General features: G+C 37.6%; 1 protein-coding gene across 7 annotated transcripts in view; it reads left to right on the plus strand.

The window, feature by feature from the left end:
- PTPN13 (protein tyrosine phosphatase non-receptor type 13) overlaps positions 1 to 12,426 on the plus strand; it is a 127,730-nt gene extending 115,304 nt beyond the window's left edge. For 6 of the 7 annotated variants that reach the window (XM_075034182.1, XM_075034171.1, XM_075034200.1 and 3 more), the window contains 12 exons: positions 308 to 369; positions 1,072 to 1,228; positions 1,537 to 1,713; positions 3,025 to 3,107; positions 4,347 to 4,402; positions 5,499 to 5,602; positions 6,756 to 6,904; positions 7,484 to 7,574; positions 8,287 to 8,624; positions 9,186 to 9,401; positions 10,492 to 10,554; positions 11,575 to 12,426. In XM_075034182.1, the coding sequence (XP_074890283.1) occupies positions 308 to 369; positions 1,072 to 1,228; positions 1,537 to 1,713; positions 3,025 to 3,107; positions 4,347 to 4,402; positions 5,499 to 5,602; positions 6,756 to 6,904; positions 7,484 to 7,574; positions 8,287 to 8,624; positions 9,186 to 9,401; positions 10,492 to 10,554; positions 11,575 to 11,643 (1,565 nt within the window). In that variant the 3' untranslated portion in view covers positions 11,644 to 12,426. The remainder of the gene's footprint in view (positions 1 to 307; positions 370 to 1,071; positions 1,229 to 1,536; positions 1,714 to 3,024; positions 3,108 to 4,346; positions 4,403 to 5,498; positions 5,603 to 6,755; positions 6,905 to 7,483; positions 7,575 to 8,286; positions 8,625 to 9,185; positions 9,402 to 10,491; positions 10,555 to 11,574) is intronic. The other variant, XM_075034191.1, reaches the window with a different exon arrangement.
- The last annotated feature ends 950 nt before the right edge of the window (positions 12,427 to 13,376 follow it).

Consider the following 13,376-nt stretch of genomic DNA (forward strand, 5'->3'; position numbering starts at 1 on the left):
GGTGCATGTTTCTGCTGTATGTTGCTAAGCTATTTATCAACATTTTTCTTTGCTTAGAATTGGTTACTTGTATTAGCATTCATGCTTTCTGATCCCATTGAACGTAACATTTAAAAAGTCATTATAAAGTATAGTCCATCAGACATAAGTTTGGCAATACCCAGTAACCAGGCAGGCAGAAACATTATTCATTTCATAACATAATATTAAATACCTTGTTTCTTTTATAAAAATAATGGATGGGCACTAATTTAATATCTGTGAAGAAGCTGCTGTGACATTCTTGTGTTTTCCCATTTTTCTTTAGGCAGTTCCTGTGGTGATCCCTGTGATAAAACAGAAAAGACAACTGATGCTTACGGACCCAAGGTAAATACTCCTCTATTGTACCTATTATCATTAACCAGAGAAAAGGATCTACTTTATACACATTTTTAAAATAAATAAATAAATTAAACAATCCGTTAATGAAAGTATGCAAACCTACTATCGTCAGTTGATGTGAATAAGAAGTGATCATAATAAATATGCAAGGTGGTTTTTTTTTTTAATTGATCTTCTCTTTCTTTGGGACTGGGTTATCGAAAGACAAATGGTCTTATGAGAAGGATGCAAGGCTACGATCCAGAAAACTCCATTCTGTTCACAGTATCTGCAGATGCTTGCATCTCACATTTACTAGATGGTTTTCTTTCTTTTCTCCCCCTTTGTTTTTTCTGAGAAATGGTGTGTTGTGGGACCAAAAGTATTGAAGCCTGCATATGTTTTATAGATGTTATAATAATGTTGAATACTACTATGTGTTCTCTTGTAGTAGTTGCTTCTTCAACACCATGTAGGTTTTTTTCTTAGTTGCTTTAAAATTTTTGTATTTGTTCTTTTCACGTGGAACTTCTAACACACCTGAAAGCTGCCCACCCCTCACCCAGCTATCTCAGATGAGAATACAATATGAATAGGGTTTTTTATTTGTTGCTAAGTAAAGAGATGAACTTTTTAAGGGTTGCTTGCTGCTTCAACAAACTACCAGACTCTTTAAGAGTTAATTTGTACTGTTATTTGCTTTCTTAGATAAATGGCAATGGCATCCTAGGACCTTCTCAGGCAAATACAGAAAACAATATCCATCACACAAAAAGACTAATGAATCCCTCAGGATCTGGAGATGCACCTTCCCTTAGCTTCACCAATAAGATGTCAGATTTTTCTAAACACAGTGACGAATCAGGTAAGAGGAGGTGAGATGGGGGACAGCGTTATTCAGTCATTAGTGTACGTGTACAAGAGAATCAAGGTATTGTTGAATAGGCTGAAATAAGTCAATGTTAGGCTGGCAGTCAATTTTAGAAGATCATCTCCAAGTTATATGCTCTGCTTTAGAGGAATTAGTTGATGTTGGAAGTAGATTTTTGGAAATTGGATTCTGTTGGTGGATAACACCTAGAAATAATGCCATGGTGTCTGCCCCTTTATGTCCCCCCCTCCCCAAACATTCTATATTGGGAAAACTTATCATTTTATACTATTTCTCATTAGAAACAGAGGTTCCAGATGATGAGTATTATGATGAGGATGATCACAATGAAGTTGTCCAGTATCTATTGGATGTTGTAGATGAGGAAGCCCAGAACCTCTTAAATCGTAATAATGCAACTTCAGAGGCTCAGTGTCTTCTACATCTTAAGAAGGCCGCATCAGAAGATCACCTGCCAGGTAACATGAGCCATTGAAAAAGCATATCAACAGTGAAATACTTCTTGAAACAAGATGTCAAGTAAGCAATTGATTTCGCAAGGGGGAGAGGTGACATTGAATTGATGTGTGAACTGAAAGTTTCCCAAGTAGAACACAGACAAATGATTGCTGATTCCAGTGAACTTCAGATGCAATTTAATAAGTCAAGTTCCGGTTTGATAAATCCGGATTTTGTTTAAGTAATCTGGGAAAATTAATCCCATTCTGGAATTGTCTCTTGAGTGGAATTCATGTTGTTTAGGTACCTGGTTCTGCAGCTACAGTCATGTTCAAATGCTGAAGCTTTTCAACGTTTCATTGATTGCAGATTGCACAACTTGGAAGTGTCTTGAGATCTCTCAAAACCAAACAATTTGCCAACCTGCTTTGTCTGTTTTAGGAAAAAATATGTTTTTTCAGCACCTGCTTCTGTCTGTACACCTTTCTTTTCCTTCATTCTGTCTCCTCAGCCCCGGTTGTTATTAACTGAAATTTAACCTGGAGTAGGATAGTTCCTTTGTGGTGTCACACTATGTATGTAAGCTCCAAAAGTTCAAGCAAGATCCTTGCTACTCCTGCAGAGGTTCCTTCTAGAACTCAAGATATACCTTCCAAAATTATAATTATTTCAGCTCTTTTTCTGCTCTTCAAGTTCATTGGGTTATTGTCATTGGTCATTACATTAGAAATCGGGGAACACTGAGGTTCTGGCTGTGCCAGTCTCTCAGCTGTGGACTATCATCGGAGCTCCACTACTTCCAATTTCTTGTAGCTAGGATCTAGCCTTTGCAACTGAAGATGAATTGAATCCATAAGATAAGGCATCAGGGAAGTACTGTAGCAGACAGATACAAGTCAGGTTTTATCCGTCACATCTTAATTACATCTTGTTAATAGAATGAACAAGTAGAACATGGTTTAGACATACTGCTGGTCTAAATGTCAATAGTGCTTCTGCAATTCAGTTACATGGGAATCCTGATAACTTACTAGCACTAGCCTGTCCATCCATTATGCTGTGGCACAGATATTCTGTTAGCTTTGCAAACAACCTCACATGTAATGACAGCTGTTCCAGTTAAAAAAGAGACCTAAGGTCTGATTATCCTATACAGTAAGACCTCTTTTCCAACACAGTGGTAGCAAAGAGACTTAAAAGACTGTTTATTCTGGCACCTTTATTCCCTGTGTAGTGCCAGACAGGTGTAACAGGATTCACATCTGTGAGAAGGTGACTTCTAGGCATCTTTTGGTGTGTTTATGCTGTATCTTGTGATTTTCCTGTTCCAGTAGAGATGAATGGAAAGCTGACAGAAGATAAGTCTGAAGACACAGACTGTGATGGGTCATCTTTACCTGAAGATTTTTCAGAGGTGGGATGGCAAGAAGCTGGCAGACATTTATCTGCTGGTTTTGCTTTCTCAGATGCTCTTTCAATTTATTATTTTCTTTATTGGCATAGAACTTGTGGAAATAACTTTACATGTCTTTTAAATGAAAACATCCTTGTCGGTAGTAGCTGTAAATGGTGTACAAACATTTACTTTTTAAATAGTGTATAATTATTCTACCATAAATTAATTATATAAGAGAACAAAGCAGAGAGTTATTTTACATTGTTTCTCATATAAAGCCCAACAGCTTTTTTTCAAAAAGGGCGATAATAAACTACCTTGTTAGTGTGTTATTTCAGGCATTTAATATAAAAGATTTCCTTGATTCCTGCTCAAAAAAGGGAAGTAGTCATAATGAATGCTGTGTAAACTTAACTGTCCAAAATGTAAATTTGAGATTTCTTTTCCCCCTCCTTTTTGCTAGGATATATGTTCATTAACTTGAATAATTTCTGTATCTGGTTTACCCTACATTATTGCATGTCCTGTTTTACATCAGTCACTAGATGCCCAGGTTTTGTCTCGTATTTCAGATCAGCAAAACTCTGTCTACCTAGCACATCCTGACTGTTGCAGCTTTCAGTCCAGTTAGTAGACCTGAGAGTCAAATCAGGAACCTGGCTCTGCGTTAGTGTGCTCTAGGAGATCCACAAGAAAAATTCTCTGAGTATGGCAGTAGAAACTTGCAAGCTGGCCTAATATAATAAGTATAAATGGTTTTGTAGAGTTTTTCTTGAAAGGAGTATCGAAATGCCTTCTTCTCTGCTGAGTCCTCATTGTCTGTTGAGGAAGGCGTATATAGGAGTACCTGTCATTTAGAGGTAAAGCTCTGTTCTGTTCTATATAGGAATGGTGGCTTGACAAGAGGCAGAAGTTTTCACTCTCCAACTTAACTGATAAAGGGTTTTTAACTATTAGAAACAAAAGTCAACTGGAGAAAATTTAGATGGCTCTACTGCTGCTGTGAGTCAGGAATGATTTTAAGATAGCTTTTTTGGCCTTGTTACAGTAGAGCCTCTTTCCAAGTGCTCAGTGTTCTCGTCCTCTGTTATTTTTGGTTAATGAGATGTCTAAAAGAGGAAAGTCTTTCATTATGTGCTGCTTTGAACTTAGTACCCTTCAGAAATAGTCCATGTAATTGTTAATCGTTTAAAATTTACAGTGGGTGAGTGTTACAACTATGTCCTTTCATGTGTTTTGAAATATTTCTTCCACTAGCCAACACATGTAAATGGTTGTGAAGACTATTGTGAAGTAAAAGCTATGCCAGAAAGGTAAGATTTCTTTTTTAGTGTTGCTTGAAAGCAATCCTGTGAAGTCTGAAACTCTGAAGAGGGATATGTTATAATGAGAGAAAAACAAAACAAAACAAAAAAACCACCCCCAAACCAAACCCAATAAAATATCTGTGCAATGTCTTGTTGAATTGCTCTCTCTGTATTCTTGTTATTTACAAGGTTATAATTTGCCTGAATACTAGTCAGCTTTATGTGTTTTACTATGCCCTAGTTTTATTTATTCCTTTTATATGCAGTTATAACAAGTAACTGGGCTATGTTCAAGTGGCTCCAAATAACTTAATTTGCATTGTACTAACAATTTGGTACTTGTGTGTGAAGAAAACATTCAAACAATGCTGTCTTCAGTTTGAATCTTTACAAGCTTCATTAATGTTACTTCTTCAGGTTTTAGAGCACAGAAACTAAGCCATGTAGTTCCACTGGTCCATCTGTTCCCATTTGGGTGCTTGGAGCTTTTTTTTTGCCTTGCATGAAAAACGTAAGGGTATGCCTGGCCAAGTTACTAGCTGTCCCTTTGAGCCACCGTGAATTTTGGAAGTTCCCAAGATCATTTTCTTTGTGAAATAATTTTAGACCTTAGTCTAAGTGAAGCTTCAAAGTGTATATAGTTCTTTTTATGTTTTGATTAAGTTTCTGGGAAGTTTTGGGTTGAGACTTGGCACAAGCAGCAACATTATGACCGAAAATACTTAATACATTTATCACCATCTTCAACAAAGCTAGTAAACTTGCAACTGAAAATAGATATTCTAGTATATAGGTAGTGAATTATGTTAATGGTACAAATCTGCTATTGGATGTTATTTTACTGCTTAGCCTTTGAAAAGTAATTGCAGCTATAGTTATTACTAGATTCATGCCTTCCTGGCTCTTTTTCCACTGTTACCTTTTTCAAATCCCCGCTGGGATTTAAAAAAGGAAAAAAATGGTGGGTTTTTCAGATTGGTATGGATCCAGTCCAGAAATACTTGTAGCTGTAAATTACTTTCTGGTGATTTTTTATTAGACTGCAAATGTGTTGGTTATTTCTAGGTGTTCTTTCTTACTTCAATTCCTTGTTCTCTTACAGATCTCCTCCACAACCTCCCTTGAGCCAAGCAGATGAAGATGAAGTCACGTGGGGAAGTGATGAACTGCCGATTGAATCAGTCAGCCAGGAACATGTAAATAAAGGCAAGAACTTCAGTAAATAATCAGTGGAAAACTGAGGATCACATTAAATAGACAAAATGTCAGAAATTAATTTTAAAATCTCCTGGATATGTTTTGAGGGTGTAGTGACAGGTATAATGGGAAATCTAACAGCTCAGAAACCCACTGGAAAGGATCTTTACAGCTTTGTGTAATAAATTTGTCAGAGTTAATAGGAGCAAGTATTGGCAACGTTGTGCTTGTAGTTGTAGTAGAGTTGAAACCAGCTGAGATGCTTTCTTACATAGTATCTGTCTTGCAAAAGCTGTAAACAATATAAATGTTTGACCGTGATAGATCAATATATTATGTGCTTCACATACTGGTTACTCCATGCTCAAATTGGGCAATTTTTTTTTCTTTATCTTGACTCTAATTCTTCCACTGCTGCTCAACATGGCAGAGTGGAACACTGCTCAATTTGATGTGTTTGGCAGAATCTAGTCTTTACTTTTTAAGAATAGCATTAGAAATGTCAGTTCCTGAAATTCATATACAGCAGCCTTTTGTCTGCATTCGTTAAAAGAAAAAAGGATAATCCATGTAAACCTTTAGACTAAGTCAGTAGATTTAGGACACTTTTAATTGCCATACCAGAGAGACTCTTGGTTTATTAATTTTGTTGTGCTTCAGAGAAGCACTGAAGGCCTGATAGAAAGCAAGCTTTATTGGAAAAAAAGATGTGTTTAACACAGCTTACAATTACCACTTGAAAGACACGTTGAGTATAAGTGCTAAAAATGAAGTCACAGGCTGTGATGTTTAAGTGGAGAGTTCTGAATTCACCCCTGTGTGCATCGTCAATTTTGTAGGTTATTGTGTGAAGAACTTACGTTTAAAATGTATTTGAAGTTTGTTTTCAGTGTATTTATTGGAAGTTCAGGAAAATGCTCCTTTTGGTTCCTGGATTTGTCAAAGCTGATTTTGTGTCTTACTGGTTTTGTTAACTTGTTTTTGCCTGTCAAACTGAGAGGAAGTCTGTGTATTCTCTCTGGTGTATGGAGGCATTCTAGAGACAACAGGTACTACAGTGGTGAACAGCAACAAGGAAATCCAACATTACACTGCAGTTTACATTTCCCTAGGTTTAGCTATTTATTTATTTTTATATCAATCAGTCTTGTTCTTCTGGTAGATTTCCCTTTAGTGACAAATGAAGAGATCTCTGCACTCCCTACTGTGAATGTGCTTCCTGGAGGCAAGTACTCAGGAGCCAAATTGAAGTCAGTGATCAGGATGGTGCGTGGATTGCTGGAACAGGGAGTCCCTTCTAAAGAGATCGAAGTGAGTATTTGTCCTTTAAAGTCCTTTTTTTCTAGTATGAAACAGTTAGAAATAGAATGGCTGGTTCATCACTGCCTGAAATACCATAGCTCTTTAATTTGAAGCTCTGAAGGGATGAAAAGACTTCTTTTACCAAAGACTTCTCTCCCTTCCCCCCACTAGCTGCTGAGAGATATGAACTGGGAATTCAATTCAAAAGTGTGTTTACATCATTCTTGATTCTGGTAAATTACCAAGTGAATATGACCTTAGCATGCATAGACAAGGTAAATAAAGGCTTCGAAATTTAGCTGCAGAATGTGAAAACAGCCTTTCCAAAGTCTTAAGTCAACCATGTTACATGATCTCTTTTTTGAAAGAATGAGATAAAATATTTACTGGATAATAGGTTTTTTTATTATTATTTTGTTTAATTTTCTTAGGTATGTGAAATCAGATTCCTTCCTGTGACTGAATTATTTTGCATATTAGCATTAGGATTTATTTTTTTTAATGCTTCTGTTTTTTGAAGACTTGGTTACATAACTGCTCTTAACACTACTTACAATTCAGGGCTTTCCAATGTATGTTTCTTCACAGAACCTTCAGGAGTTAAAACCTTTGGATCAGTGTTTGATTGGACAAGCAAAGGAGAACAGGAGAAAGAACAGATACAAAAACATACTTCCTTGTAAGTCCTAGCTAATCTGAAGTTCACTGTTGATATTTTGTCACCACCTGTATGGTCAGATGAGTGGGATGGTTTGATTCTCAATCCTAATTCTGCTACTGAGTAGGGAAAAAAATAAATCTGCCACTCATTTTCTACATATTTAAAGCAAGCATTCATAAAGCAGTTTAGATCAGTGAACAATAGACTACTCTAGTAGGTTGGGATGGATGTTCACAGATTCTATAGTTGTTTTGGCAGATCCTGTGTCTTAAATGAGATATACATATAGAGCCAGACAAGATTTTTTTCACTTTTTCCTATGAAAAATTGGAAAAACAGACACGTATACTATTGTCAGTAAATTTCCTGCAACAAAATTCTGTTTGTTAGGTGGGATATGTGTGGAGGAGAAGTAGGAACTGACAAAAGTTAGTTCTGAGTGAGAAATATTCAACCTCCGTTTCAGAGATGCTGCAGTTCACATCATGTATCCTGCCTGTCTGCTGACTTAGATTTTTCCCCTAGCCATCTTTATTCAAAGAGAAGTACTGATTAGTATCCAAAAGCAAGTATTGTAGTGATTTTTTTTTTTTTTTTTTTTAAATAAGATCTGGAAGCATCTGTGGACATAAGTACTATGTGAGTGTGTAAGGCTCAGCATCTCTATTATGTGAAGGTCTAATTATGTGCACGCATAACATTGTGGTATTTTTGTTGTGTGGGTTTGCAGATGATACCACTAGAGTACCTCTTGGGATTGAAGGTGGATACATCAATGCCAGCTTCATTCGCATGCCAGTGGGGAATGAAGAGTTCATTTACATTGCATGTCAAGGACCTCTCCCTACTACTGTAGCAGATTTCTGGCAAATGGTTTGGGAGCAAAACTGTACTGTGATTGCCATGATGACTCAGGAGGTTGAAGGAGAAAAGATAAAATGCCAGCGTTACTGGCCAGATGTACTCAATAAAACCACCATGATCAATGATAGACTACGGCTTACTCTTGTAAGACTCCAGCAGCTGAAAGGCTTTATCATTAGAGTGCTGGAGCTAGAAGAGATTCAGGTAAGTGAATCTAATTCTGCAGGCTGAAATTTTTTTTTTCTGAGTGTTGGCATTTTTATCCTCATACTTCTGGCTTGCCTGCTTTCAATTGCAATGTCTGCATCAGGAGGTAACCCGGGGCTTCTCTTTGCCCAGTCATCATTACTGGGCAACTCTTCCTCATTGCAGCTTGTGCTACTCTGTGACCTTTATAGGAGAAGGCAGTTGGGCCAGGACATGATTTCATTATGCTAATGAGACTCTACATTTTGGCTCCCTAGGTGCCTTCGGCCACAGAAACATATATAGGGATATGAAATTCACTAATAATTCACTAATAATTCAGTCTGGCTAGTTCATTCTTCTGTGAGATCAGCTCCATCTGCACAGTGAACCTTATACTGTTCATTTACTTGCTAATTATTTTCAGTTTAGCTCATTGTTTCTCTGGTTTTATGGAATTACAGAACACCTTTATTGGGCAAATCCCTCTCTTTGAGGCTGTTTCCTTTGGGAACTTACCTTTTGTTGTTTTATTCTTCCCATGTGTTACATTTTGTTGTTGTTGTTTTTAAACCTCAGACAGGTGAAGTACGGCACATTTCCCATTTGAACTTCATTGCCTGGCCTGACCATGACACCCCTTCTCAACCAGATGACCTGCTTACGTTTATCTCCTACATGCGGCATGTCCACAAATCAGGACCTATCATAACTCACTGCAGTGCAGGCATTGGACGATCGGGGACCCTTATTTGTATAGACGTTGTTCTAGGGTTAATCAGCAGAGACCTCGATGTGAGTACCCAAGAGGGTGCGCTAAGCTGTGCTTTTGACTTGCAGGAAATGTGTTCCATTGGATCTGTTCAATTGTTTACAGAATATGCCGTGCTTTTGAGAGTAGCATGCTGGCCATGTCTTAATGTAACGTAAATGGGGGTGTAACAGCAGTACCTGTGAAATGTTTCTTTGTTGATGATCCTGGGGTGAAGAGCTCTAACATCCACTGGTTCTTGGGTTAGCTCAGGGAATCTTAAGTGTTAACACCTCAGCAATCCAACATTGTTAGGTGCCACTTGAGACGTTCTAGGGTATGTTGCAAGGACAACTACCGTAGCAGATTTCTGGGAACAACAGTGTGTTACTGTGATGACTCGGGCAATTGAAGGAAAAGTTAAAACGCCTGCCTTACCTGGCTGTATGTACTTAGTGGAACTATCGTGTTAAATGGCTTTAGGGCTGAGAGTTGTGGCACTTGGTCAGTCAGAGATCCATGAACTGTTGGAGGGCAGCTAGAAGCCAAGCAAAATATCTGCTTTAGGCAACTGAACCAAAACCTCAGTGTACAAACATCTGAGCTGGAGATGAGGGTATGTAAACTAATTTTTCCAGCACAACCAGGGATGTGCTTTCTAGGGTGATCCACAGGAGGGTGTTAGCTTCCTTATGTTTATGTCCTTCAGTGGCCTAGTGTAGCAAATCTTTTTTGTGAATTTGTAGAGAAGATGAGCTATGTCATGCTTAGCTCAGCAGGATTTCTAAGCACCCACTAAATGTCTAGAACTTTATAGACCTGGGGAAATAAAAAGTGTTTTGTTAGGTTGGACCAAGGGGCTCTCTTTTCTGCACACTCAGCTCCCAGTAGGAGTAAGCAAGAGAGCCTGTGCACAGAGAAAGAAGACAAGAGAAGGAGGGTGTCTGATGTAGGAGGGCCACATACACATTGTCCAGAGACAGCACATGCGGGTTATCTACCAGACATGCATAGGCTATAGTGAATTGCAATGTTTAATGTACCTAGTTGGATTCCTTGGTTTGATGCTGGGGATGTTTCTTTACATGCACGTATGTCTTTTTTGAATGTTTAACTTGCTGTTTGTTTTGGTAGTTTGACATCTCAGACCTGGTGCGCACGATGCGTCTGCAGAGACATGGGATGGTTCAGACAGAGGTGAGTCTGGCTTCCCCAGCTATACACTAAAGGAAGGACACTGGAATTCTAACTCTGATGTGCCAGGAAACTTTCTGTGATGCACACAATGATTGTCTTTGTGCCCTCTAATGCAACGTTTGTGTCGTGAGAATTAAATCAGATGCATACCAGTGAGTAGCAGTACATATTTAACAGTTATAAATGCATGCAATTTTTAACATGCCGTGCTGTTTTGATCTGTGTTTTTAAAAAAAAAAAGTTGGGAGTTTTCATCTTCAAAAGCATATGTTATAGGGGAAATCAGTTGGGGTTTTTGGCTTGAAATTGCATTATAAACTGAAGAGAAAGCCTAATTGCAGCTGCTGTGAATCACTGATACTGCCAGAGATGTCTTGAAATCTCGTTTGGGCAGATAATCAACCAGAATTTAAATGAATGTTTTAGGAATAATCTAGATCTAGAGCTAAATACCTTAGACATCACAAGGTTTTGTTAAAATCTGCACTTTCTCTTTGAATGTGAAGGAATTGTTGAATCATAGTTTAAAAAAAAAAACAACTAAAAATCAACACCACAACACCAAAAAACCTAAAGCCAAACCACAAAAATATCATCCTCACCTCACACCCCAAAACACGTATTAGCCCCCACACCTGTATCACTGAGATTAAGATAAGAAGTTGCACTGTCATCTGAGTTCTGTATTAATTGGCACTGATGCAAGACCTTGAAATTCACTTGCTGTCTTCATTTCTACTTATGTAAAGTACTTACTCTGCTTGATGTGGTTTTGGTGTGAAAGGGGGATAAATATCCCATATAAAATTATATCTTTAGTGGCAGGGGTGTGCCTGTATTTGTTTTAAGTTGAAGTTGCATATTTCTCCACTGGGTTTTTTTTGTTTTGTGGGGTTTTTATTTAACTGTAGAAATAGTATGGAAATCAAGTGCTGTGCACCTGTGAAGTGCAGGTGAGAATTAATTGCTTAGGTGGTGCAAGTGTTTTTCACATGTTCTGTGATTTCCTTTCCCTTGCAGGATCAGTACATTTTCTGCTATCAAGTTGTCCTTTATGTCCTGAATCATCTCCAACATGAAGAACAATAGAGAGGCAAATAAAATACTGAAGCAGAAGTGCTTTTAAAATAAGGAAGCAAGGAAGTCTAGAGGCTCTCACATGTTTTCTTTGTTCTGCCAATAGTTTTCCAGTCCCTTTCTTCAGTTGCTGTCAAAAATCTTTTCTATAAAGTCTCTCCATCATTCCAAATAAGGTACATAGTTATAAGGAAAAGGGATAGCTCATACAGTACCACTAATGTCTTCAGCCCCATGGACACATATGTGAGATTTTTTGTATAACAGTAAATAATATTTAATAAAGCTGCATTTTTTGCAGCTTCCTTAATATGTGATAAAATACTGAAATAAAAATATTTTAATTTAAAAAAAGTAAATAAGAAGAAAAAGTAATCTTACAATAATTCTTGCAGTTCTGCAATTGTTTGGGGGTATTTTTTTTTGTGGGGTGGGGGTGTGGGAGGGATGAAGCAGTATTTTTATCCTGGCAAACTTTATTACAAAGACATTTTACTAGTCTCTTTTAAAAGAAGCTTGTTTATGGCACAGAATTTTTGCCCTTTTAGTACAGTTACAGCTATTTTATAGAGGGTGTCTTGAAATCAGCATTTAAGCTTTAAGAGATGCCTATTAGCATAAGGATAGTAGTGAATGTTTACTGTAAGTATCACAGTTAATAATGTTTACTTCATAGAGGTCCATGTATATATTTATATACTTTTACAAAAAAAGCTGAATTATCAGGTGTCTAACCTTATAACTGATTAGGCATCTTCACTCTGTAAATAAAAATTACACCTAAAGTACACTGATCAGTGGGTCTGGATATTTTTGTGTCCTTGTGACTGATTTTTCTTGGCCTTACATGGCATCCTTCATTGTGGTTGCTGCTCTTAAGAAATTTGCAACAAAAGGGCTGTGCACGTTTTAAATTTTAATGTGTCCTTCTGTTCTTCAGTGTCCGCTTGAAAAAACCTACAGAACTGTGGGTTTTTTTCTGGAGAGTTTCCACACTGTGATGAAAGGAAGAGAATATTTTCCTTCCCTTCTTGTTTTTTTAGCATACCTGGGCATTGAGACCCATTTCACATTTTTTGGGGGTGTGTTTGCACTTGGGTGCTATGGCAGTTATCTGACAACAGTGTAAGCTACTCTGCTTAAAGCAAGCAGGTTTGGGGTGGGAGGCAGGATATCAGGTTCTAAGTAACTCAGTGTTTTAGTGATATTGTAAACAGTCAAAACTGTTCTGAAAGGAAATCTTCATTTTATGCTGTATGGGAACCTTGGATGATGAATAACTGCCATCAGCCAGCACAGGGGACCATTTGAGTGTTTGAGCAGTATTCCTGTCCCAGTAGTCCTTACCAGAATTGAAGCTTGTGACTTGTGCTGTCAAGAAGGGTATAAGAGTACTAATTTGACAGTATTCTGCACTGCAATGGTGGACATAAGTTCAGAGGCCTGTGATTATCCAAGGCTTTCACTCTTCAAAGTAGTAGCCCACAGTGTTCTGGTGTTCCAAAACTGAAACAGTCGCTATCTTTCTTGTTTAATGGTATTCTAGCTAGCAATAGCATGTCTTAAAAAAGGAAAAGAGCATTTTTCACTTGTCACAGTAATACTATGATTTTTATTCCTTCCAGCATAGCCACACAGTTGAAAAATTGTGCCTTTTTCGGAGCAATGTAGTTTGAGGCAGGAAAATTAATTCTGTGTAGATAGAAGCAGAGGCAAATTGACTAGCTGTGTTGACAGTACACCTA

Source organism: Buteo buteo, chromosome 1, assembly GCF_964188355.1.
Source record: "Buteo buteo chromosome 1, bButBut1.hap1.1, whole genome shotgun sequence".
Lineage (NCBI taxonomy): Eukaryota > Metazoa > Chordata > Aves > Accipitriformes > Accipitridae > Buteo > Buteo buteo.